Source organism: Salvia splendens, chromosome 13 (genome assembly GCF_004379255.2).
Source record: "Salvia splendens isolate huo1 chromosome 13, SspV2, whole genome shotgun sequence".
In the NCBI taxonomy this organism is placed as follows: Eukaryota; Viridiplantae; Streptophyta; class Magnoliopsida; order Lamiales; family Lamiaceae; genus Salvia; species Salvia splendens.
Window position 1 is genome coordinate 3,735,447 of NC_056044.1, and position 24,330 is coordinate 3,759,776.

The window sequence follows — 24,330 nt, forward strand, 5'->3', positions numbered from 1 at the left end:
TTTAGGTTCGTGAACTTTGAAAATATCATTTGAGGTCCACCAACTATAGATTAATATCATTTGAAGTACTTTTTTACTATTTCCAAGTTCTTTGGACGAAAATACCCTCAATACCTTAAAGTGTATATATTTTTAATAAATTTATCATATACTCTTATTTTTTTTATAAATATCTTTACAATATATTTTTGACAAATTTTCTAAATATAATTTGACCTTAAATATTATCACTTAATTTTGTGACATGCAAGTAAAATTGCTTCTTCAATTTTTTATATTAATTTTTTTTAAATTGAATAAAGAACTTCTCTTTAATAATAAAAAATTGAATAAAGATCTTTTCTTGCATGTCACAAAATTAAATGATAATATTGAAGGTCAAATTATATTTAGAAAATTTGTTAAAAATATATTGTAAAGATATTTTTAAAAAAATATGAGTATATGATAAAAACTTGGAAATAGTAAAAAGTACTTGAAATGATATTAACTCATAGTTGATGGACCTTAAATGATATTTTCAAAGTTTACGGACCTAAAATAATACTTTGGTAAAGTTAGTGGACCAAAAAAGATGTTCCCTCTAAATATAACTATAGAGTGAAGAAAGAATCAAAAAGGGAAAAACAACAAAATCTATTTAATTTTAATTAATAGGGCTAGAAAAGAATAATAAGGGATTGATGAAGTTGAACACATAGCAAACACACTTAGAGCACACGAATAACGATTCTTAATTAATAAAAACACATGACTCCACACGTTCCCATTTATTTTGCAAATTCACTAATCCCACCGTTTCTTCTTAAATGCTAGTGCTAAACTATTCTAAAATAAAGAAAATAAACAGTAGACTACACGATAGTATTTGAAATTATTTTCCCATTTTTATAATTTGATTGCGTTACTAATTATTCCAAATGCAGGAAGCAACAAGTGCTAATTCTTATAGCTAGTGACGTGGAGTACAACTCTATACTAATTGCATGTACCATGCAACTTTTGGTGAATATGCAAAGATTTTGACATTTGGAAATATGTCAACTACTGCCATGTCACACCCAATTTAATTTTTTCACTTCATGTCATTTATGAATCAGATACGTTTACTTCTTTTCAGCGCATAAAAATTAATGTGGAACAAATTATGAGGGCAAAAAATATCAAGAAAACATGGTTGTTGCTGAATGATTAATTAATTAGTTATCTAACCGTGAACAAATTTTGGCGCTGTCACACCTTTATTTCAATCCCTATTCATTCTCCCATCAATTTCAAAAACATTCTACATACTAATTCATTTTCCCTTAAAAAATCCCTAAAATATAAAAACACTATAAATAGTTATAAAAGAAGTGTGAGTGAGAGAGATAAGCATATAATAATTAAATGGATCCACAAAGAAGAGGGGCGTGGGGTGGCGGTGGCAAGAGAGCTATGCGGGCGGCGATAGCGGCGTTGGCGGCGGCGGTGTTTGCCGGCTACCTTGTTTTGTTGGTGGCGATGCCAACTTACGCCTACAAACATACATGGCTGCCGGCGCTCCGAGCCAAAACCACCACCACTTACTTCGGAACTAACCAAGGTTTCATAACTCTCAAATTTTGAAAAAAAAAATACATTTATTTTCTTCATAGTTGTAATTTGTGGAACATTTGGTATTCTTTGTCACGTGTTAATTAGTACATATATGCTCATTTAAATGTTATTTGCAGGTGCAAATTTCTTGGTATTTACATCTCCAATTGTAGTAATTGCACTATTGGGATGTGTGTATCTTCATTTAGGCAAGAACAACAACTCCCAAATCAAGAATATCAAGAGGTATATATTTTGCATACCTTAATTAATTAATACTATAATTATTCTTATTTTTTTGAAATATTATTGTGATGGACAGTGGAGAAGGACAGAATCGGATAGAGATATGGAAGAGGCCAATGATCATCAAAGGGCTAGGAATTGTTTCAAGAATAGAGCTTGCTTTCTTCCTCATGTTTATTGCTCTTCTTATTTGGAATTTAGCCACCTATTTCCACAACGATTTTGCAAGAATTACTACCATTTCTGCCACACGAAGTGGAGAAAAAGTGTAAGATATTTGTAATTAGTTTCCCTCAACCTAGTATTAAATTGACACGTAAAAGATTTCGAATTGGAAAAGTAAACTCCTCATAATTGAATTCGAAATTATAGAGGGTGCTTGAGCCCCCTTTAGTTTGTTGATGTGTATATTGAATTATATGAATGAGGTGCAGGTGGGAGGCGAAGCTGGACATGGCGGCGCTCCGGCTGGGGCTGGTCGGAAACATAGCGTTGACTTTCCTGTTCTTGCCGGTGACACGTGGCTCATCGGTGCTGCAGTTTTTGGGGGTAACGGCGGAGGGTAGCATTAAATATCACATATGGGTGGGCCACATTGTAATGACCTTATTCACCGCTCATGGCCTATGTTACATCATCTACTGGGCTTCCACTCACCAAATATCACAGGTATTTAACAACAATTTCCTTCTAACTATAACTATACATTCTAATTCAACTCCTCATTATTATTTGTTTCTAACTCGATTATTTCCTTCTAGTTTCTACCTTGTTATCTTAAACTAGCTATTTTCTACCTTGTTATCTTAAACTAGCTATTTTTTTATTGCAGTGATAGACGTACATAATAGGACGTACATAACAAAACTTTTTTTTAACATTTTACATTGAAAATGGATTTATAAAATTAATTGATTTAAAATAAATTTCATACTAATCATTTTGCAACAGTTCGAAAAAAATGTACATTTTTACTTAAATATTTGTATATTTAAGCAAATTAATATTTTCTTAATAAATATTGTATAATTAATTCAAATCAGGCTCGAAATCATGTTACAGTTCGACATAAAATTTATGTATCACTTCTTTCTTATTGCTACATATAATATAATAAAAAACAAAACTAATTTTAATTAAATTCACTTAAATTTAAAATTTAAGGATATTAGGTACATAGTACAATTTATGTAGGTTTATCTTTTCTCCTTTTTATTTATATGATCTGAAACGAGCTATTTTTTACTTTTATTTTATTAAAATGGCTACTTTATTAATTATTAGTCATTGTTAAAATATACATATTGCTATAGTATCGGTCGAAACTGAATGTTGATCGAAAAAATATCTATATCAATCAATCATTTTTTAAAGATATAAAACTTTTATTTTTGGGGGTGATGGTCATGTATATATAGTCTCTGGCTCTCTGCGGTGAGGAATTTGTATTACATTTGGATAGTGGCAGTGCTCTCTCGTCTTTTACATGTATGGCACGTGACACCGTATAATATATCGCAGTCTGCCATATTGATCTCGTTTATTTTATTTTATTTTATTTTATTATATTCCTCTTCTCTTTGTAGAGGTGGTACGTGCTTCGAAGAACACTCAAATTAATCCATTAAGTTTGATAATAGGAGTAGACATGGATTACAAATATATATGCAATGCTAGTGTTTCTGTATATATGTGACAAATCTGTGTCATATATATAGTATGATATAATTTCACTATAATATAACTACCTTTGTCCCTGAAAGTTTGTCACAGTTTACCATTTCGGTCCGTCCCTGAAAGTTTGCCACACTTCATTTTTTATAATTTTTTATAGTGGACCTCATATTCTACTAACTCATTTCTACTCACATTTTATTATAAAACTAATACTTTAAAAGTAGAACTCACATCCCACCAACTTTTTCAACTTACTTTCCATTACATTTCTTAAAACTCGTGCCGAGTCAAAGTGTGACAATATTTGGGGGACGAAAGCAGTATTATTAATTATAGTGGTCAAATATACTGAGTGATAAGCCTATTAACATTATTATTACAAATCAAAAATTTAAAAAGTCATATATACCCTGATTTTAGAAAAACTGTTCCAATTCATAAAAACACATTTAATATAAGAATAATAATCAAAACTTTTGGGTAAATTTCAGATGGTGAAATGGGAGAATACAGGAATCTCAAACATAGCTGGAGAGATATCTCTGTTAGCAGGATTATTCCTATGGGCTACCACATTTCCAAGGATTAGAAAAACAATGTTTGAGCTCTTCTTCTACACACATTACCTCTACATTCTCTTTGTCTTCTTCTTCATGCTTCATGTTGGCATCAGCTACGCCTCCATCATGCTCCCTGGCTTCTTCCTCTTCATGATTGACCGATACCTCAGATTCCTCCAGTCGAGGCACCACGTTCGCCTCGTCTCTGCTCGGGTTCTTCCTTGCCACACCGTTGAGCTCAACTTCTCCAAGAACAAAGGTATTACTCCGTATATCTAACATATATACTCCATGAAACAACTTAACCACAACACTATTAATATATGTATTGTTGTTTTGGTTGATGGTTTATTGACAGGTTTAAATTACAGTCCAACTAGCATCGTATTCATGAATGTGCCCAGCATTTCTAAGCTGCAATGGCATCCATTTACTATTAGTTCAAGTAGTAGTTTGGAGAGTGATAATATAAGTGTGATCATCAAAAGGGAAGGAAAATGGACTACTAAACTCATTGACTTGGTTGCTTCACCTACCCCACCTGATCGTCTCGATGTCTCCATCGAAGGGCCTTATGGACCTGCCTCGACCGATTTCCTAAGGTATACAATTTACTATATATCATCTCTGCTTTATTCTCACCCCACTTAACACACTACTGCATAAAATCACGCGTCAAACAAGCAAGTGTGTCTCTTTGAATGAAGCAAATAGAGTATTGGAGTGTTAGATAACTTACTCAAAATAGATGTGACATTTAACTGTGGACACCCATTTTTGAAAAATTGAAACATTTAGACATGCAAGCAATTGATCTTGAAGTCAAGTAAACCATAGAATGTATGCTTGCTTATTAGATTTAATTATTGTTGATTAGATATTCACATATGAGTTACTTGACATCGAAAATGTGAAGTAAAAACAAGTTCTCAGTAAACACTATATATTATATTGTTAATTTAGCTAATAATGTTTCAGTATCAAGTACGCTTCAATGAATGAGATTAGACCTCGTAAAATCTAACATCAGGTATACCGTTAAAATCTAATATCAGGTACACCGTTTTGTGCAGGCACGACCTCCTAGTGATGGTGAGCGGGGGCAGCGGTGTGACCCCGTTCATCTCCATCATCCGCGACCTCATCCACACGTCCGAAACCCTAAAAACCCCGACCCCGCAGATCCTCCTCGTCGCCGCCTTCAAAAACTCAGCCGACCTCACCATGCTCGGCCTCATCCTCCCAATCTCCGGCGCCCCACCGCACCTCTCCAACCTAAATCTCCAAATCGAGGCCTACGTCACGCGCCAGAATCAGCCGCCGCCGCCGCCACAGGAAAACGACAAGTCCCCTCGTACCGTCGGGTTCAACCCGAGCCCGACTGACCCGCCCCTCGCCGCAACCCTAGGCAACTGCAACAGCTGGCTGTGGCTGGCCGCCGTGATCGCCTCGTCATTCATCACCTACCTCGTGTCAATCGGGATCTTAACGAGGTGCTTCATCTATCCGATCGATCGGAACTCGAATCGAGTGTACTCCACCGCCGCGAGAGCCGCGATCCACGTGGCGTTCATCTGCGCGGCTGTGGTGGCGGGCGCGACGGCCGGATTTGTGTGGAATAAGGCGCGGGTGGGTAAGGAGACGACGCAGATACGGAATATGGCCGCGGAGAGAGAGATGGAGAGCTTGCCGCAGCTGTCGCTGGCGGAGTCGATCAATGTTTACTATGGGGAAAGGCCGGATCTTAAGAGTGAGTTCATTTTACTTAATTAATGATTAATTACGCAATAAAAAATAGTACTCTTTATTAATCAATATAATTATATAGTACTATATAACTTGTTATAATATGCTATATTTATTTGTTTAAATCTATTCATTAAAATTTTTGTCGCCGCCTGAAGATAATTTTCTGGCTCCACCCGTGCACAGGATATTTGTTCGAGCGGAAGGAGTCGAGTGTTGGAGTTTTGGTTTGTGGGCCGAAGAAATTAAGGCGTCAAGTTGCGTATATATGTTCATCGAGTTTGGCAGAAAATCTGCATTTTGAGTCTATCAGTTTTAGTTGGTGATTTCTGATCAACAACGACCTTTCAACTTTGTACACAAAATAGGTTTTTATATTGATGCTTAAATATTTCATATAGAAAATTAAAAATGTTATATGAACCGGGTTGAGACGCTATCAAATTAATGTCTATAAAAATGAGACACGAACACGAGTAAAATCGAAGCAAATCAATATGTAAACTTAGTAATACACTGTTATAATGTAATAAACTACAAAGGGAATACATGATGGTTTCGTGGTGTAGTTGGTTATCACGTCAGTCTAACACACTGAAGGTCTCCGGTTCGAGCCCGGGCGAAGCCATATTTATTTTAGTTTTTTACTATATGTTTTTTCATTAAATAAATGTACATTGAATTCACTTTGGGTTTCTTAACATTGCTTTGTTAGCAAACTTCAGAGTCTCTATGATAACTGATTTGGTTGCTTTATTGATTAGTCAGCTTTAGAGTGCAACATGATGATTTAGCGAATTTTTGATGGGAATAAATGCAAGTAATAAATGAAGATCACAACACTGAAAATTACGTGGTTCGATTTACTGAGGTAAATCTACGTCCACGGGAAGAATAGAGGGCAAATTTGTATTGCTTGATCTAGCTTACAGATTACAATACTGATTTGCTATATGAGATTCAGGATCTAGAGAACTTAACCCCGGTCTATCTGATCTAAGTTCTATTTATACATTCGAACTAAGATCGTGGTTTGCAGCCCTGGTAGGGGGGTTGATAACTGCTTAATACCACTAAATAGATCGTGGGTGTAATGGAGGTCGTGGAGATCCTGCATGGGTCCACTATCTCCTTGTTCGGTCGAATACTGAGACCGAACTACTGAACTTTGCCGATCAGCTTTTGCCGATCTGAGAGTTGAGCTCGATTGGTCGGCTTTTACCGAGCTATAGGCTGTGACCGAACTCTTTGGTTGTGCCGAACTGATACTCTTTCTTGGGTTTTGGGCTGATGGGCCGTCACTGCTATTGGGCTCGCAATTATTGTTTAGTTGTTTAGTTCGTATCCCATCACCACCCCCCCGAAAAGCGAAGTGAATCACTTCGGCATTTTGGATAAGTGTAAGGGGGAGGCTGACGTCAGGGGACGTGCTCTGCACGTGTCTGCATTAAATGTGACAGCAAATCCGGCCAGAGAATCCAGAAAAAGTGGGATTTGAAACGGTGCGACGAATTTGAAACGCCTCTGCGAATCTGATAAATATTTCCTTTCTTCATCATTGGAACACTTTTGCGATTATTTCTTCTGCATTCTCTCTCTTTTTCGTAAAATTTTCTTCCGCTTCTTCAAGAATTTCTTCAGAGACTTTCGACCATCAAAGAGTAAGAATCATGTCTTCTTCTTCTGAAACTGTTTCTGAATCAGGTAGTGGTAGGAAGGGGGGTAAGGGATCTTCTGGCCGGAAAAAGTCCGGGGAGAAGACGGTAGAATATTTTCACAGCATTTTGAGTAAGGATACTGTGATATCCTTACACAGAAAATATTTTCTTCCTGGGGGGTTAGTGGTGATTCCCGACGACACTCATAGGGCTAACTCGCCGCCGGAGGGTTATGCCACCGTTTACGAAGCCTGCTTAGAATGCGGGCTTCGTTTCCCTCTTCCCCCCGCCTTTGTAGAGCTTCTTGATTTTTTCCAACTTCCTTTAGGTCAGGTGACTCCAAATTCTTGGAGGCACTTATCGGCCTTTGCTGCCGAGCTGCGTAGACTAGAAAAGGATCTGTCTCTGAGGGCAATCCTTAATTTCTTTCAGTTTAAGAGAAAGGGATCCTGGTTTTACTTGATCCCTTTACAGCCCTTTAGAGCCTTCTGTAAAACCAAATGGCCGATGTGGAAAAATCGCTTCTTTTTTTACAATAGGACAGCGGCTCCGGACTTTTCCTGGAGAGGGCCGAAGTCCGTAATTCCTCATCCTCGGGTAGAACCGTTGGACGAGCTCGAGGGCGGGCTCAATAAGATTCCCATGATTAGGAAACAGTATTTGGAATCTGAGCTCGTCAAGGGTGACTTCGTGTTCGACTCCTCGTCTTCGGACGAAGAGACTGAGGGTGAGGATTTCTTTTTTATGCTTTACTGCTTTAGCGGCGAAAACTAACTTTGTTTTCTTGCTTTTTGGCAGTGAACATGCTAAGCAAGCTTGGTCGCAAATCCTCCGAATCAAAGGAGCCGGAGAAACAGAAAACCACCAGCTCGGCGTCTGATGCCGAGAAGAATCCGAAGAGGCAGAAGACCTCTTCGAGTCAGTCTTCGGATCCAAAAAAGCCGGGATCGACCTCGGCAAGGGGGAAGGCGAAGACTCAGAAACCCCCAAAAGCGCCAGAGAGAGACATTGTCCAGGGGGGTTATGGATCAGGAGTGGTTACGGCCACTTCGGAACATATCTCTGAGCCCTTTTTATGGCCAAAGGACTTTGTAGAGGTGAATTTTCTTCTTGATTTTCTGGCTTTGCTTCTTTCCTATATTTTTTTTGTGGCCCCTCTGTTGACTTTTTCCTTTTTCCATTTTCAGAGGAACAATATGCTCTGCAAACTCGTCACAGTTGAACTCTCTAAAGCGTCCAGCGATTATGATGAGATGCAGAGGAATTTGAATGCTGCTCGTCACCAGGCCGAACAGGCTCGGGCAGACTTTGAGAGGGCAAAGGCCGCTATGATCTCGGCTCAGGATGAAGCCCAGCGTGCCAAAGACCAGCTCATCATCCAGAGAGAGCGGTCGAAACAGAGGGAGGCGGCTGCCGTGGTTGCTCAGGGGGAGGCTCTCCGTGTTTACACGGAGAAACTCTTTTTGAGCAATCAATTTTCGGCCCTTATCGGTGATCTGCTGAAATTGATGACCGATAATGTTGAGCAGGAACCCGAAGTCGTTTTGCCGCTGTATGGCCGAGAGATTGCAGCGCGTCTCCAGAGTCTGTCGCTCCTTGAGGAGCTTGCGTCTTCATCGGTCCTGCTTTCTGCTGAACGAGTCCGTAATTGCCGTGCTGACCGTGACGAGAACATGGAGGCCATCTTTGCCTCATTGGGGCCTGTTTCACCCGCTTCAATTTTCAAAGAAGAGGGTGAGCAGGAAAATGAGGCCGGCAAGGAGACCGAGCAGAAGGATCAGCAGACCGGCGACGGGCACGCCGAGCAAGAGGTGCAGCAGATCGACGATGGGGGCGCCGAGCAGGAGGGAGGGAGGAGGGAGGCCGAGGCTGAGACCGAGGTCGACAAGGAGAAAGAAGCTGAAACCCACAGGGAAGCCGGAGACGAAACTGGCGGAGTATGATTTCGTCTCCATTCTCTTAGTTTAGTTTTTTTCTTTCTATTTGTAAAATGGCCTTGAAGCCCTCCTTGTGTAAATTTTTTCTTGTGAATGAAAAAAATTCTTCTTTCTACACTCGTGTCTTCCTTATAGTTTTTCTTAATCTCTTTTACTCCTATTGTGGTTTACTGCCTGCTCGGTAAACTGAAATGCCGAACTGACATAGCTGCTTCGTATTCTTAACTCTAAGGAGCTGGAGGTACTTCACTGGAAGCGGCTATACTCTTTGGCTTTAAATGAAGCTGAGAAAAAAGCTATAGATGACCAGATGAAGTATGATGAACTCTTGGCTCGTTTAGTGGAGCTGGAGTCCAACAATAAGGACTTAGAGTGCATAAAGAAAGATCTGGAGGCCGAGCTGAATACTGTCATCGCTGAGAGGACTGCATATGAAGATTTCATCTGCGGGCGCGGGGGAATGACTATATCTGAAGTTCAGAATCAAGTTGATGAACTGTGGGAGAAGCTTCATGTACTCCGGAAGAACAATGTGCTGGAGAGCTCGGCTTGCCAACAAGTTGTGAAATCATTGCGGCGCTTGGCTTCTCTGTACAACATCATTCTTTCCCGGCGTCCCTCAATCGAGAGATTCCTTAGCCGTTTCCCGCTAACAGATGCTCACACTCCAACTCAAACCTCTAATCCACTTACTCAAAATTCTACTCCAAATCAGCAACGGACTCAGGAGCAACCGGAAACGTCAAGACAAGAACGCCCTGAAGTTCGTAGAGGAGTTGTGAATATGAGTGAGCAAGATCAGCGAATGCTTCGTGAAGAGACTCTTCGCCGCCGAGGTGCTAGAACTTCCCGGACTCAGGGAAGAGGCGGTAGGTCGATCAGAGCATCTCGTCCACCTACTTATTCTTCAACTGCTCGGAACGCCCGAACTCAGCATCATGAGGATTTTTCGGATAGGTGGCTCAACTTTAGCAATCGTAGACAGTAGAATAGTCCTTTGTAATGGTGTAACGCATTCTCGTAGGGCAGCGGAATTGTATGCCCCACAAGACTTAGTAAATGAAATTTTTTCATTTCGCTTCTATCACTGCGTATTTACAGTTCAGCGATTTTTTATTTCATTTATTGTACTCGTCCTCGGTCTTATGAAGTAAACTCTTCTTTGACCGGACTTAGTTAGTGTCCTTATTTGGCGAGTTTTATCGCTTGGATTGGACTTTCCCTAGTTAACCGGAGTGGTTTTCGGCTTATTGCAGTTCGTTTCAGACGAATTGCTTGTTTCTTAAGCTGAATTGTGGAATCTTGTATCTTCCTTAGAAGCTTGGACTCACAATTGTCTTTAATACATGATCTAAAAAAAGGGGATCAGCCTTTAAGGAACAATATACCTCAGTAACATTTATAAGAGACAAAACGCACATAGAGAGACAAATAAAAAGGACGAAAAAGATTTTAATCTTTTTAAAAAACGACAAGTATAAAGAACAATAAAAATATGAAAGCACATAACCCTAGGACCGAACTAGACACAAGACTGACCGGACCTTGTCTCTTACAAATAGAACTTCTTGAGGTTGGAAATATGCCATGTTCGGGGTACTTGTTCTCCTGACATGTGAGTTAATTTATAAGACCATTTTCCCAGGACTTCTGACACCCGATACGGACCTTCCCATGTGGGTTCAAGTTTGCCCAGCTTTTCTGCTCGGCTTACTTCATTGTTTCTCAATACGAGATCTCCCACTTGAAACTGCAGTTTTTTCACCCTTTGGTTATAATACCGGGTTACTTGCTCCTTGTACTTGGCTTCTTTTATGAAGGCCAATTCTCTTCTTTCTTCGGCAAGATCTAGTTCGGCTCTCAGTCCGTCGTCATTCAGTTCTGTTGAGAAATTAAGGGTTCGGGGGCTGGGTATGCCGATCTCAACCGGAATTACGGCTTCAGTGCCGTACACTAGACTGTACGGAGTTTCACCGTTGGAGGTTTTTGGTGTAGTTCGGTAAGACCATAGGACTTGAGGAAGATTTTCTACCCATTGTCCTTTGGCTTGTTCTAACCGAGTTTTTAATCCTTTCACCAAAGTACGGTTTGTTACTTCCGTTTGTCCGTTTGCTTGTGGGTGAGAGACTGAAGTGAACCGCTGTTGAATATTCAACTCTTGGCACCAATTCTTGAATGTTTTGTCAGTAAACTGAGTCCCATTATCTGAAATGAGGATATGGGGTATGCCAAATCGGCAAACTATGTTCTTCCAGACAAAATCTAATGCCTTTGAGCTTGTTATCGTAGCTAATGGTTCAGCCTCCACCCACTTTGTGAAGTAATCCACGGCAACGATCAAGAATTTCATTTGCCGGGGAGCTTGTGGTAGTGGTCCTACTATGTCTATGCCCCATTGCATAAAAGGCCAAGGGCTTTGCATAGCACATAGATCAGTCTGCGGCGTCCTTGGGATATTTGCATGGATTTGGCATTTCGTACATTTCTTAACTAGCTGTACTGCTTCTTGTACCAAAGTTGGCCAATAATATCCCCATCTCAGAACTTTTTTAGCTAATGCTCTAGCTCCGATGTGGCTACCGCAAGATCCTTCATGAACTTCTCTAAGAATGTAATCCGTCTCTTCTGGTCCTACACATCGCAATAACGGTTGAAGGTAGGACTTTCTATATAGGACTCCTTCATGAAGTTCATACCGACGTGCTCGGCATGTGATTTTCCTTGCTTCTCTCTTATCCTCGGGCAGTTGTCCTTGATCTAGATACTTTAATATTGGCGTCATCCAGTTTGGTGAACTGGTTACTGAGTGTACTTCAGCTTCATCAATGCTTCTGTGCGGTAATTCCTCCACCTTTGAGCTCGGATATGAGGCCAACTTACTTAAAGTATCTGCTCGGCTATTTCCCGCTCTGGGAATGCGGATTATCCGAAAATAAGAGAAATTTCGGCTAATACTTTGCGCTTTGTCCAAGTATTTTTTCATCCTTTCACCACGGGCTTCACTTGTACCCAGCATGTGATTCACTATGACTTGTGAATCACAATGAATTTTGAGAGATTTGACAAGTAGACGTTGCGCTAACTGAAGTCCGGCAAGAAGGGCTTCGTATTCGGCTTCGTTATTAGTGGTTGGGAATAAGAACCGAAGTGAATAAGTTACTTCGTGTCCGTCGGGAGCGATAAGTAGAATACCAGCTCCACTTCCTGTCTTATTCGAAGCTCCATCTACGAATCCAATCCAACAGTCCGGCGGCTCTACTTCGGGTTTCTGGGGCTGTGTTAGTTCATCATTGGTAGGATTTTTCTGTTCGGCAATAATAGGGATTGCCTGATCGAACTTTACCTCTACAAGAAAATCTGCCAAGGCTTGTCCCTTGATAGCTTTCCGAGGTAGATATTCTATTGAATGTTCTCCCAACTCTATGGCCCACTTGGCAATTCTGCCTGATGCTTCTGGCTTAGTCAAAACTTGCCGAAGTGGAAGATCGGTTAAGACGCATACTTTGTGAGCATAGAAATATGGCCGCAGTCTCCTTGCTGCATTTACTAATGCCAGAGCAATTTTTTCCAGAGGTTGATACCTTGTTTCGGGACCTCTTAATGCTCGGCTTGTAAAGTAGATAGGACGCTGTTTTAGGCCTTCTTCTCGTACAAGCACCGCGCTAATGGTTTGATCTGATGCTGCTAAATATAAGAATATCACTTCGGCATCTGTTGGAGCAGAGAGAGTAGGAAGTTCGGTTAAATAACTTTTGAGTTCGTCAAAAGCCTTTTTCTGTTCGGCTCCCCACTCAAACTTTGGTGCCTTTTTCAAAACATTGAAGAACGGCATTTGCTTTTCGGCTGCTTGGGAAAGGAATCTATTCAGTGCGGCTAGACATCCAGTTAGCCTTTGCACATCATGTATGGACTTCGGCATTGCCATGTTCTGAACAACTTGAACCTTTAGGGGATTTGCCTTGAGTCCTTCCTTTGAAACCCAACAACCCAGAAATTTTCCCGAATCTACCAAAAAGGTACATTTTTGGGGATTGAGTTTGAGGTTGGCTTTTTTGAGCACGTCGAGAGTGGATTTGAGATTGTTTTCGTACTCCGAAGTGCTTCTGCTTTTAACAACTATGTCGTCAACATATACTTCAACCTCTTTTCCGATCAGGTGCCGAAATAGCTTATCTACCATCCTTTGATATGTGGCTCCGGCATTCTTTAAACCAAATGGCATCTTTTTATAAGCAAAAATACCGAAGTCAGTAATGAAAGCCGTTTTTGAAGCATCATTCTCATCCATTAAAACTTGGTGGTATCCTTTATACAAATCAAGAAAACAGAAAATTTCGAAGCCTATCAGAGCTTCTACTTTTTTATCTATGTTGGGAAGGGGGTAGCAATCTTTAGGACAGTGCTTATTTAGATCCGTAAAATCTATGCACATCCGCCATCCTCCTTCTTTTTTCTTGATCATCACAGGATTGGCCACCCAAGAAGGATATTTTACTTCAAATAATACATCCGCTTTCAGTAATTGGCGGACTTCGTCATGGATGACTTGATTTCTTTCTGCCGCAAAGAGTCTTTGCTTCTGTTTTATAGGCCGGACTGAAGGATCAATATTTAACCGATGTGTAATTACCTCGGGAGACACTCCAGTCATGTCCAACGGAGACCACGCAAAGACATCTTTGTACTCTTTGAGGAGCTGGATGGTCTTTTCCCGGAGTAGAGGTGTTCCCGCGAAACCGATCTTGACCGTTCTGGATGGATCATCTTCGTATAACTGAACTTTCATCGAGTTCGGCTCCGGTGTGACTTCGTTCATTTCGCCTGCCTCTGACTCCGGCTGCTGTGATTGCTATGCTTGATGGTGCCGATCTGATTGTTCGGCACTTTTAAGCGCAATCTGCAAACATTCTTTTGCTCTCTTTTGATCACCTCGGATGACTGCTATCCCTCCTTTAGTGGGGATCTTGATTGTGAGGTGATAAGTAGAGCAAATGGCCCGAACTGTGTTGAGCCAGTCTCTTCCCAGTATAATGTTATACGGGGATCGAGCTTTTACCACAAAAAACTCGATCACCGTACTGGAGCTAGTAGGCGCTCTTCCTACCGTAATCGGAAGGCTGATAATACCTTCAGGGCGGGTGTCCTCCTGGGCGAAACTTTTCAGAGGAAGTGGGGCCGGACTGAGCCGAGCTGGATCCACTTCCAGTTTATCAAAACATTCTTTAAAAAGAATGCTAACCGACGCTCCTGTATCCACAAACACTCTGTGGATCAGTTTGTTTGCCACTCCAGCTTGAATGACAATAGCGTCTTGATGAGGAGAAATGGCCGGGACGGGATCTGCATCTGAAAATGTAATTACTTCCTCCTTCTTCAGCCTTTTATGTGTTGGCTCCTCTCGATTGAAGCCTCTGCGCTCTGATTTTAGAGACGATTTAGTCTTCCCGGCTGGGAGAGCGTCAATAGTCTGGATTACTCCATCATATTGCGGCTCGTCATCGTCTTCGGGATCCTGTTGCCTTTTAGGATCCTGAGGAGCGCAGTTCGCACTTCTCTGTTTCTTATTCTTTTTCGGTGGCTTGCTTTGGTATTTTTTTAACGTCCCTGCTTTCACAAGAACATCAATATCTGCTGCCAAATTTCGGCACTCCTCGGTATCGTGACCGTGGTCTTGATGGAAGGAGCAATATTTATCCTGACTTCGGCGCGTGGCCGATTTCGTCATCGGCTTTGGTTTTTCGAACATATCAGAATGCAGTTCGAAAATTTCTGCTCTCGACTTGTTCAATGGTACGAACTGAGCGGGTGGTTTCTCAGGATTGAGACGTGGTCCCAATCTGTCTTGTACCGGTGCCCTTTGAATTCTTTCAAAAGGAGTTCGGCGAGGATGTCCCTGATCGCTATGATCGGGCTTCCTCTTGTCTCCTCTGGAAGAGCTGTCTAAAGACCGTTTTCGACGGTCTGCCTCATCAGCACGAGAAAACTGGTCCGCAATGTCCCACATCTCTTGAGCTGTTTGCGGACTGCATTCAACGAGCTTTCTGTAGAGAGCTCCTGGCAGAATTCCATTTTGGAATGCCGAAAAGACAAGTAGATCATTGAGATCATCTACTTGTAGGCATTCCTTGTGGAATCTTGTCATGAAGTCGCTAATCTTTTCATCGCGACCTTGACGTATAGAAAGCAGCTGAGCCGAAGTGATTTGGGTTTCAGCTTTCTGGAAGAACCTCCTATGAAAAGCATCCATTAGATCTCTGTAAGATCTAATGCTGCCTTGAGGGAGGCTATCAAACCACCTTCTTGCGTTCCCGATGAGCAGCTCGGGAAACAGCTTACACATATGAACCTCATTGAGACCTTGGTTCGCCATATTATACTGATAGCGTCCCAGGAAATCATGAGGATCCACTAACCCGTCATAAGTCACTGACGGAGTTCGGTAATTCTGTGGCAACGGAGTTCTGGTGATATCATCCGAAAATGGAGTCTTCAGCGCTCCATAAATAGCGAATCCGACATCTCTACGGTATGGTGGAGATGGAGTTCTCCTGTGATTTCGGTAACAAGGAGGAGAAGGAACATATCGGTGGTGAGGATTCTTTCTCCTGGAAGATACGACACTACTGCGGTAGTGACTTTCATGTCTGGAGGGGGAGGGAGAATCCGCCGTTTTCTTCTCCGGCTTCTGGCTCTTTTGCAGGAATGTTAAGAACTCATCCTGCTTCTCAGCCAAGAACAACTTGACAGCCTCATTCAAATCGAGCTGCTGGGGAGGCTCGGTGCGATGACTTTTTGAGTGGTTTGTTCTTTCACCGTGAGAACTGGAGGCAGATTTCTCCAGAAGCTGTTTTCCAGACCTACGGGCTGGGCTAGCTTCCTCACGTTCATCACGGACGGAAGTATGGGTATTATGTGATCTGGTACGCATTTTTTGGTGGAAGAGGATCAAAAACTCGCTTTTATCACAGTTTTGGTTTTCTGTTTTCCCACAGACGGCGCCAGTGATGATTTAGCGAATTTTTTATGGGAATAAATGCAAGTAATAAATGAAGATCACAACACTGAAAATTACGTGGTTCGATTTACTGAGGTAAATCTACGTCCACGGGAAGAATAGAGGGCAAATTTGTATTGCTTGATCTAGCTTACAGATTACAATACTGATTTGCTATATGAGATTCAGGATCTAGAGAACTTAACCCCGGTCTATCTGATCTAAGTTCTATTTATACATTCGAACTAAGATCGTGGTTTGCAGCCCTGGTAGGGGGGTTGATAACTGCTTAATACCACTAAATAGATCGTGGGTGTAATGGAGGTCGTGGAGATCCTGCATGGGTCCACTATCTCCTTGTTCGGTCGAATACTGAGACCGAACTGCTGAACTTTGCCGATCAGCTTTTGCCGATCTGAGAGTTGAGCTCGATTGGTCGGCTTTTACCGAGCTATAGGCTGTGACCGAACTCTTTGGTTGTGCCGAACTGATACTCTTTCTTGGGTTTTGGGCTGATGGGCCGTCACTGCTATTGGGCTCGCAATTATTGTTTAGTTGTTTAGTTCGTATCCCATCACAACATTTCTCCACTAATTGTTAGAAAATTAAATATGTAAATGCAGTTTTATAGAAGCAAATTGTATTAACTATTGCTTTTTAAAATGCCTCTTGCAAGTCTCCTAATCTGAATCTTGCTATTGGATCACCAACTTCTTCATGAGAGAGACTCTATTTCGCAAGCTAATTTGATTTTTTGATTGATTTGATAATCTCACCAGCTGTCTGGCTGTAAGGAATTTGGTGTAGAAATTACCTTTTTATATATTTTTGTAGGAGTATTCATTTTTTCTTCCTGCTTTTTTTTTTATACTCGGGAGAGAATGTTCATTAATGCGCCGTTGAAGTTTTAATTAAAAAATCGATTGAAAATGATTTTATGCGCATGTAAAAATGGAGTACAATTTCGAAGCCCAAATTCATAGGTGTTAGGATTGAATTAGAATAATTAAAAGAGATTAGTTTAGAAGCCCAAATTATCCATTTTGAACGATAAACTATTAGCCCAACTATTATAACAAACAGAAATAATAAAACGGGAATAAATTTGCCATCTTAATTTTTAGGGTGTCCACAATGGGGGAGCCGCGCGGCCCGCGGCTCGGCGCGCGGCCCCCCATTGCAAAGGCCGAGAGCCGGGGCGGAGAGGCGAGAAGCGTGGCTGAGCCGCGGCCGCGGCCTTCACGCGGCTGAGCCGTGTGAGCCGCGGCCATCCCATTGCAAGCGCCGAGAATCGCGGCTGGGCCGCGGAAATTATTATTATTATTTTTTTAATTTTCGAAATTTTGTGCATAAATATACTACATTTCCACTCCATTTTCCAACTCCATTTTACTCCCATTTTCCTCCAATCTTCCCTTCCAACTTCAATTTAACCTTGCAATTATGGATTCCGACGATGAACAATTCCAACAAAGTTATGTCACTTTCGTTGTATAATTATGTCACTTTCGTTGTATAATTTTCCTATTTCAATATAATACAACGAAGTTATTGTTACATTTTTTCTAGGTTGTGAATTTTCTAATTTACAATCCACATTATTTTACTTTAATTAAATTTATAAATATCATAAATTTAAAACTAATAAAATTTATTAGACTTAAATTAAAAAATAATATTAAAAAAATAAACAAATTAATTTTTTTTAAAGAGGGCCACATTTGGTGGCCCTTGTTATTTTTGATAGTTTTGTTGACTTTACCATTACGGAAGCCACATGAGAGCCACGAATGGTGGCCGGGCCACAAATGGTGGCCTTCAAGGGCCACCATTGTGGACACTCTTATAGCATCTCTCTGTTTCGCCGACAGCTGTCCGGGCAGAGATCCTCTGCAGTGTTAAAAACCACAGCACAAGCTGCTGTGGTCAAAACGCAGCTATTTGCACATTAAACGCATGAAACTGACAAAATCCCATTCATTTCCTTTTTCCATTTGCTATTTTAAATATTAGTTTAATTACCATTATAGAAAAAAGAAACATACTAAGAATTACTACAGTAGAGGTTTTTTAGCGGTGAATTTAAAAATCCTAAATAAATAGTGAAGATCAATTATACGTAATAATTTATTGACTTAATTGGTTTGATAGTGTTCTTCAATGTTTAAATAAAATGAAGTATTCCAAAACTAAAATAGAAAAGAGAAAAAGGAAATGAATGGTATTTTGTCAGTTTCATGCGTTCAAGAGCATTCACGTTCGTGCTCTTGCCAACGAGCACGGATGTAGACCCGGACCCACTTTTACTCTCTGCTCTTAGGCAAGAGCATAACACCCACATCCGTACTCTTCCGCAAGGACATGCTCAAGGGTCCCACCATTCTATTATTCAATTTAAATAAAAACATTTCCACAATATTAAAATGCATTAAAAATAACCAGAATAATATTACAAATTACAAAAAATTTAAAATTACATAATTAAAATCCTAAAAATTAAAATTTTCTTCATTAAAGTCTTAAAAATTAAAAATTACATAATTTAAATCCTAAAAATTAAAAATTACATAATTAAATTCATAAAATTTAAAAAATCCACTACTCGTGGCCGAATTTTGCCCAAATTGATGATGAATGTGTGTATTTATAGATGATTTTGGGATTAATTTTTTTTTTAAAATTTAAAAAAAAAATCAAAAAAATGGTTATAACATCGATGTTCAGCTCTCTGACTGCCACAAATCTGCCTCCTCACCAACTCAATTTTCGCACAATACACAAGTTAAACATTTAGCATGTGTATGAACCTATTCCAAATCCTATGTTAAAGTTTGGCTAATAAATAATTCCAATGTAGCTGTTTTCATTCGATTAATTATTGGATACTTTGTTTTCGGCATCACCGCATTCCCGCCGCCTTGAAATAATGAGGTATGAAGCAAACAGCATTGCCGCAGTTTGGGACGAAGAGAGCTAGTATTTATATTTCACCTCTTTACCATGTCGAATCGGGAAAAGTATACTTCCATTCTGCAAACAAGCATCCAAACCAGACGCCCTTTCGCTGTAAAACTAGCACACGCCGGCATAATCAAGTCCGGCCTCAACTTCGGAGTCATCTTGATGAACCATGTCATGAACGCATACGCGAAAACTGGGCTTCTCTTCGAAGCCCGCCAAGTGTTCGATGAAATTCCAGTGAAGAATGTGTCTACGCACAACACCCTTCTGTCAGCTTATGCAAAACAGGGAAGAACCCGCCAAGCGCTCGAAATATTCGACGAATTGCCGCAACCCGATTCCGTTTCTTGGACCGCTCTGATCGTTGGGTACAATCAAAAGGGGCGTTTCGGCGCTGCTCTCGCGGTGTTTATGGAGATGATCAAGCGTGGCGCTCTACCCACTGAGTATACATTCACTAATATTCTCGCGTCGTGTGCAGTCGTTGAAGCGTTGGATGTGGGAAGAAAGCTGCATTCTTTCGTGGTTAAACTCGGCTTGTTCCGTGCAGTTTCTGTTGCCAATTCTTTGCTAAATATGTATGCAAAGTCGGGTGATGCAGCGACAGCAGTGGCTGTGTTTGAGAGAATTGAGCTGAGAAATGTTTCGAGTTGGAATGCAACCATCACATTGTACATGCAGAGAGGTCAGGTGGAAGAGGCGTTGGCTCAATTCGAGCAAATGGAGGAACGTGATGCGATCTCTTGGAATTCAATGATTGCAGGCTACAATCAGCGTGGCTTTGATGCCAAAGCGCTGGGAATGTTCAAAGGAATGCTCCACGAGTCTAGGTTGAAACCTGATAAGTACACTCTAGCGAGTGTGCTTTCGGCTTGTGGAAATCTTCAAGTGTTAGCATGTGGGAAGCAAATTCATGCTTATATTATTAGAGCTGAGTTTGACACATCTGGACCTGTTGGGAACGCGTTGGTGTGCATGTACTCAAAATGTGGCGGTGTTGGGATAGCTAGGAAGATGCTTGAGGCATGTGGGACGTGTACTCTCAATGTCATCGCGTTTACAGCTTTATTGGACGGATACATCAAGGCTGGAGACGTGAATCCGGCTAGGGAGGTCTTTGATTCCTTGCACGAATGTGATGTGGTGGCGTGGACAGCTATGATCGTGGGGTATGCTCAAAACGGGCAACAATGAGGCGACTAAGCTCTTTAAATCAATGTTTGAAGAAGGAATTGTGCCTAATAGCTACACCCTTGCAGCTATGTTGAGTGTGAGTTCAAATCTTGCTTCTTTAAACCACGGGGGGCAAATCCACGCGGTTGCAAAGAAATTGGGGGAAATGTCATCTGTTTCTGTGGGAAATGCGTTGATCAGCATGTATGCAAGGGCTGGCAACATCACATCTGCAAGAAAGGCATTCCGATTGATACAACAAAGAAGAGATCCAGTCTCATGGACTTCAATGATCACCGGTTTAGCCCAACACGGGCATGGTGAGGAGGCATTGGAGCTCTTTGAGGATATGCTGTTGTTGGAGATTAAACCGGACCATATAACCTATGTTGGGGTGCTATCAGCTTGCACGCACATGGGATTGATCGAGAAAGGGCGTAGCTACTTCACAAAGATGATAGATATCCATGGAATCATGCCAACCTCTAGCCATTGTGCTTGTATGATTGATCTCTATGGTAGAGCTGGACTTTTGAATGAGGCTCAAGATTTTATACTTAACATGACAATTGAGCCAGATATCATAGCTTGGGGTTCACTTCTAGCGTCGTGCAAAGCTCACAAGAATTTGGAGGTTGCTGCAATGGCCGCTGAGAGGATGATTTCAATTGATCCAGACAACAGTGGAGCGTATTCGGCTTTAGCAAATGTCTACTCTGCTTGTGGGAAATGGGAAGAAGCAGCGATAATAAGAAAGTCAATGAAAGATAGGAAGGTGAAGAAAGAGCAAGGGATTAGCTGGCTGCAGATCAAAGGTGAAGTCCATATCTTTGGTGCAGACGACGCTCTACATCCACAACGAGATGCAATTGATATTAGATTGACAAAGATTTGGGAAGAGATCAAGAAGATGGGATTTGTTCCGGACACTGCTTCAGTCTTGCATGATCTTGATGACGAGTTGAAGGAGCAGCTTCTCAAGCATCACAGTGAAAAGCTCGCTATCGTGTTTGGAGTGATGAATATGCCGGAGAAGAGTACTCTGACTATCATGAAGAACCTTAGGGTGTGCAACGACTGCCACTCTGCTATCAAGTATATATCGAAGCTGGTTGGGAGAGAGATTGTTGTTAGGGATGCTACGCGCTTCCACCATTTCAGGGACGGGGCATGTTCGTGCAGGGACTACTGGTGAAGCATGTTGGCATCAACTACGCCTCCATCATGCTCCCTGACTTCTCCTCTTCATGATAGACCGATACCTCAGATTCCTCCAGTCGAGGCAGCACGTTCGCCTCAACTCTGCTAGGGCTCTTCCATGCCACACCATTGAGCTCAACTTCTTCAAGAACAAAGGTATTCTATCTAACAGAGGTGTTGCACTTTTTCAGCATAGATATACTAGGGACTAATGCGTTGCCTCAGACCGGTCTGATTGCATATTAAAACCATTGGAATAATTAGTCGCCTTCAACCTGAAAAAATCAATTATTCGACCATGAACCATAGACAGGTTGAACCAGTTTTGGAAATTTTAAGCATTTAAAAAAAGAAGATTTGAATTTGTCCAGTAGATAAGGTATGGAACAACGCCACAAACACCAGTATTTCGGTCAAATAACGAGTGGTCAAACCAATTTGACCGGTTGAACCATGAGATAATACCTTCAGTTCACTTACTGGCCCAACTTATACAACACTGATTCCAACTTAAATTCAATTGTTTGTTTGTTTTCATTTGCCAACACAGTAAAGTAACTCTTGACATTCGTATAGTGATGACAGTCCTCTCTTAGATCGATGTGTGATATTTGTTTGTTTTCATTAGCGCATGCTACCCTATAGAGTACTATCTAACTAATTTATGAGCCGTACATGGGTACATGAGTTTTGCATATATAATCTCTTTTCATTTGTAACACTATCTATATATGTGTTGTTTTGGTTGATGGTTTTTTTGTCAGGTTTAAACTATAGTCCAACTAGCATCATGCTCATGAATGTGCCGAGCATTTCGAAGCTGCAATGGCACCCATTTACTATAAGTTCAAGAAGTAGTTTGGAGAGTGATAATGTAACGATCATCAAAGGTGAAGGAAAATGGACTACTAAACTCATTGACTTGGTTGATCACCTCGATGTTTCCATTGAAGGGATTTATGGACATGCCTCAACTGATTTGCTAAGGTATGCAATCCAATATATACTCTCTCTACTGTATTCTCGCATCACTAAACACACTACTGCATAAAATCATGCATCAAACAAGCAAATGGATCACTTTGAGCAAGACAGATGAAGTAGTTGAGTGTTATATAAGTTACTCAATATAGAACGTCATTCAATTTCATTTTTGAAAAATCGAAACATTTTTTGATGGTCATAGGTAGTAAATAAAATAAAAAGACATGCGATTTCTCTTGAAGTAAAATAGACCATAGAACGTAAATGCGAATTTATTAGATTTAATCTTGAGGTATTCACATATGAATTGCTTGATTATGGGATGACATCTTACTAGGGCTGATAATTCGGTCATCGGTTAGTCGGTTAACCGATGACCGAACCGAACACCTCGGTTCTCGGTTAACCGAGAACCGCCCCATCTCGGTTATCGGTTAATTTCAGTTCCCATCTTCAAGTGTTGATCGGTTATCGGTTAGAACCGATAACCGATCGGTGTGACCGAATTTAGGACCGAAAAACCGATTAAATATCAAAAACGCAATATAGCGCAAGTGGTGGCTAGGCTGGGAATTTTTCGTATGAAATGTCCAGGGATCGATCCCCATGAACTGCAAAAACTTTTTTTTTTAAATTCGGTTCCGGTTCGGTTAATTGGAACCGAACCGAACCGAGGCCAATTCGGTTTCGGTTCCGGTGCTTCAATTTCGGTTAACCGGGTATTCGGTTCGGTTAGAACCGAACCGACCGAATACCCTGCGCTACATCTTACCATATATCGGTTGGTTGATCTTAACTCCAAGTATAAAGTACGCTTCAATGAATGAGATTAGTCCTTTGACCTCGTAAAATCTAACATCAGGCACACCGTTTCCACAGGTGAACGATCAGGGATGCTGGGAACAGAAACTGTTATATTCTAGGAATTTCAATTAAGACTTGATGTGTTTTTCTTAGATTTGATTTGTGTGATCTCCCCTGATTGAAGGATTATATATAACCTCTCCACATTGTGCATGACTTTCACTTTGTTTTGATATTAATTTACATTTTTCATGTTCTTGCAATACTCGTGCAATTTTGAAGTTGAGAAATGAAAACTAAGCAGTACAAATAGTATGTTACCATAAGAAATACTATAAAATTAATATCTTTAATTTGATCATATTATATTTCTCTTTAATGTAACCACAGTTAAATGATCACTTATTAAAGAAGATCAATAAATGCAGTTCTTAGTCTAATTTCAGACTTCATTTTTTGGAAACAAGGGACAGCCATGAAACAAGATCTGATTTGCAAAACAACTTAAATACTACAACAACTAAATTTAATAGGTAGTTAGAGCACCTGCAACGCATCTCGCGGGTGTCTCTTATCTCGTCCCTCCGAGACGAGACCCGCGCGGGACGCGTTGCAGCGTCCCTTCTCATCACCATCCCACCAAGACGGATGGCGAGCCAACTCGCCACGTGCGCGCGCGACGTGGCGCGCGTGACACCCACTCGCAGGCCCGCGAGTAGGCTTCGTCACGTTGACGCAATAAATCATTTTTTTTAAAAAAAATTTCGAATTTAATAAAAAAAAATCAAACGGTAATATTACCGTTTTCGACC

General features: G+C 40.8%; 2 protein-coding genes and 1 non-coding gene across 3 annotated transcripts; all 3 read left to right on the forward strand.

Annotated features, from left to right (window-relative positions):
* The first annotated feature begins 1,394 nt into the window (after window positions 1–1,394).
* LOC121760990 (ferric reduction oxidase 2-like) lies at window positions 1,395–6,224 on the forward strand. Its single transcript, XM_042156572.1, has 8 exons — window positions 1,395–1,585; window positions 1,716–1,824; window positions 1,901–2,092; window positions 2,259–2,493; window positions 3,993–4,320; window positions 4,420–4,663; window positions 5,135–5,811; window positions 5,994–6,224. Exons 1-8 carry the CDS (start codon window positions 1,438–1,440, stop codon window positions 6,131–6,133), a joined length of 2,073 nt encoding a protein of 690 aa, XP_042012506.1. The 5' UTR covers window positions 1,395–1,437; the 3' UTR covers window positions 6,134–6,224.
* Window positions 6,225–6,361: 137 nt separating this feature from the next.
* Window positions 6,362–6,435, forward strand: TRNAV-AAC. The gene has a single exon. It is a non-coding gene; the product is annotated as a tRNA-Val (tRNA).
* A 12,719-nt stretch (window positions 6,436–19,154) lies between these two features.
* LOC121761370 (pentatricopeptide repeat-containing protein At2g22070-like) lies at window positions 19,155–23,770 on the forward strand. The gene is given in 4 exon segments (XM_042157030.1): window positions 19,155–20,541; window positions 20,543–21,886; window positions 22,495–22,717; window positions 23,594–23,770. Coding segments are annotated over 2 exon segments (2,328 nt in total). The 5' UTR covers window positions 19,155–19,396; the 3' UTR covers window positions 21,726–21,886; window positions 22,495–22,717; window positions 23,594–23,770.
* The last annotated feature ends 560 nt before the right edge of the window (window positions 23,771–24,330 follow it).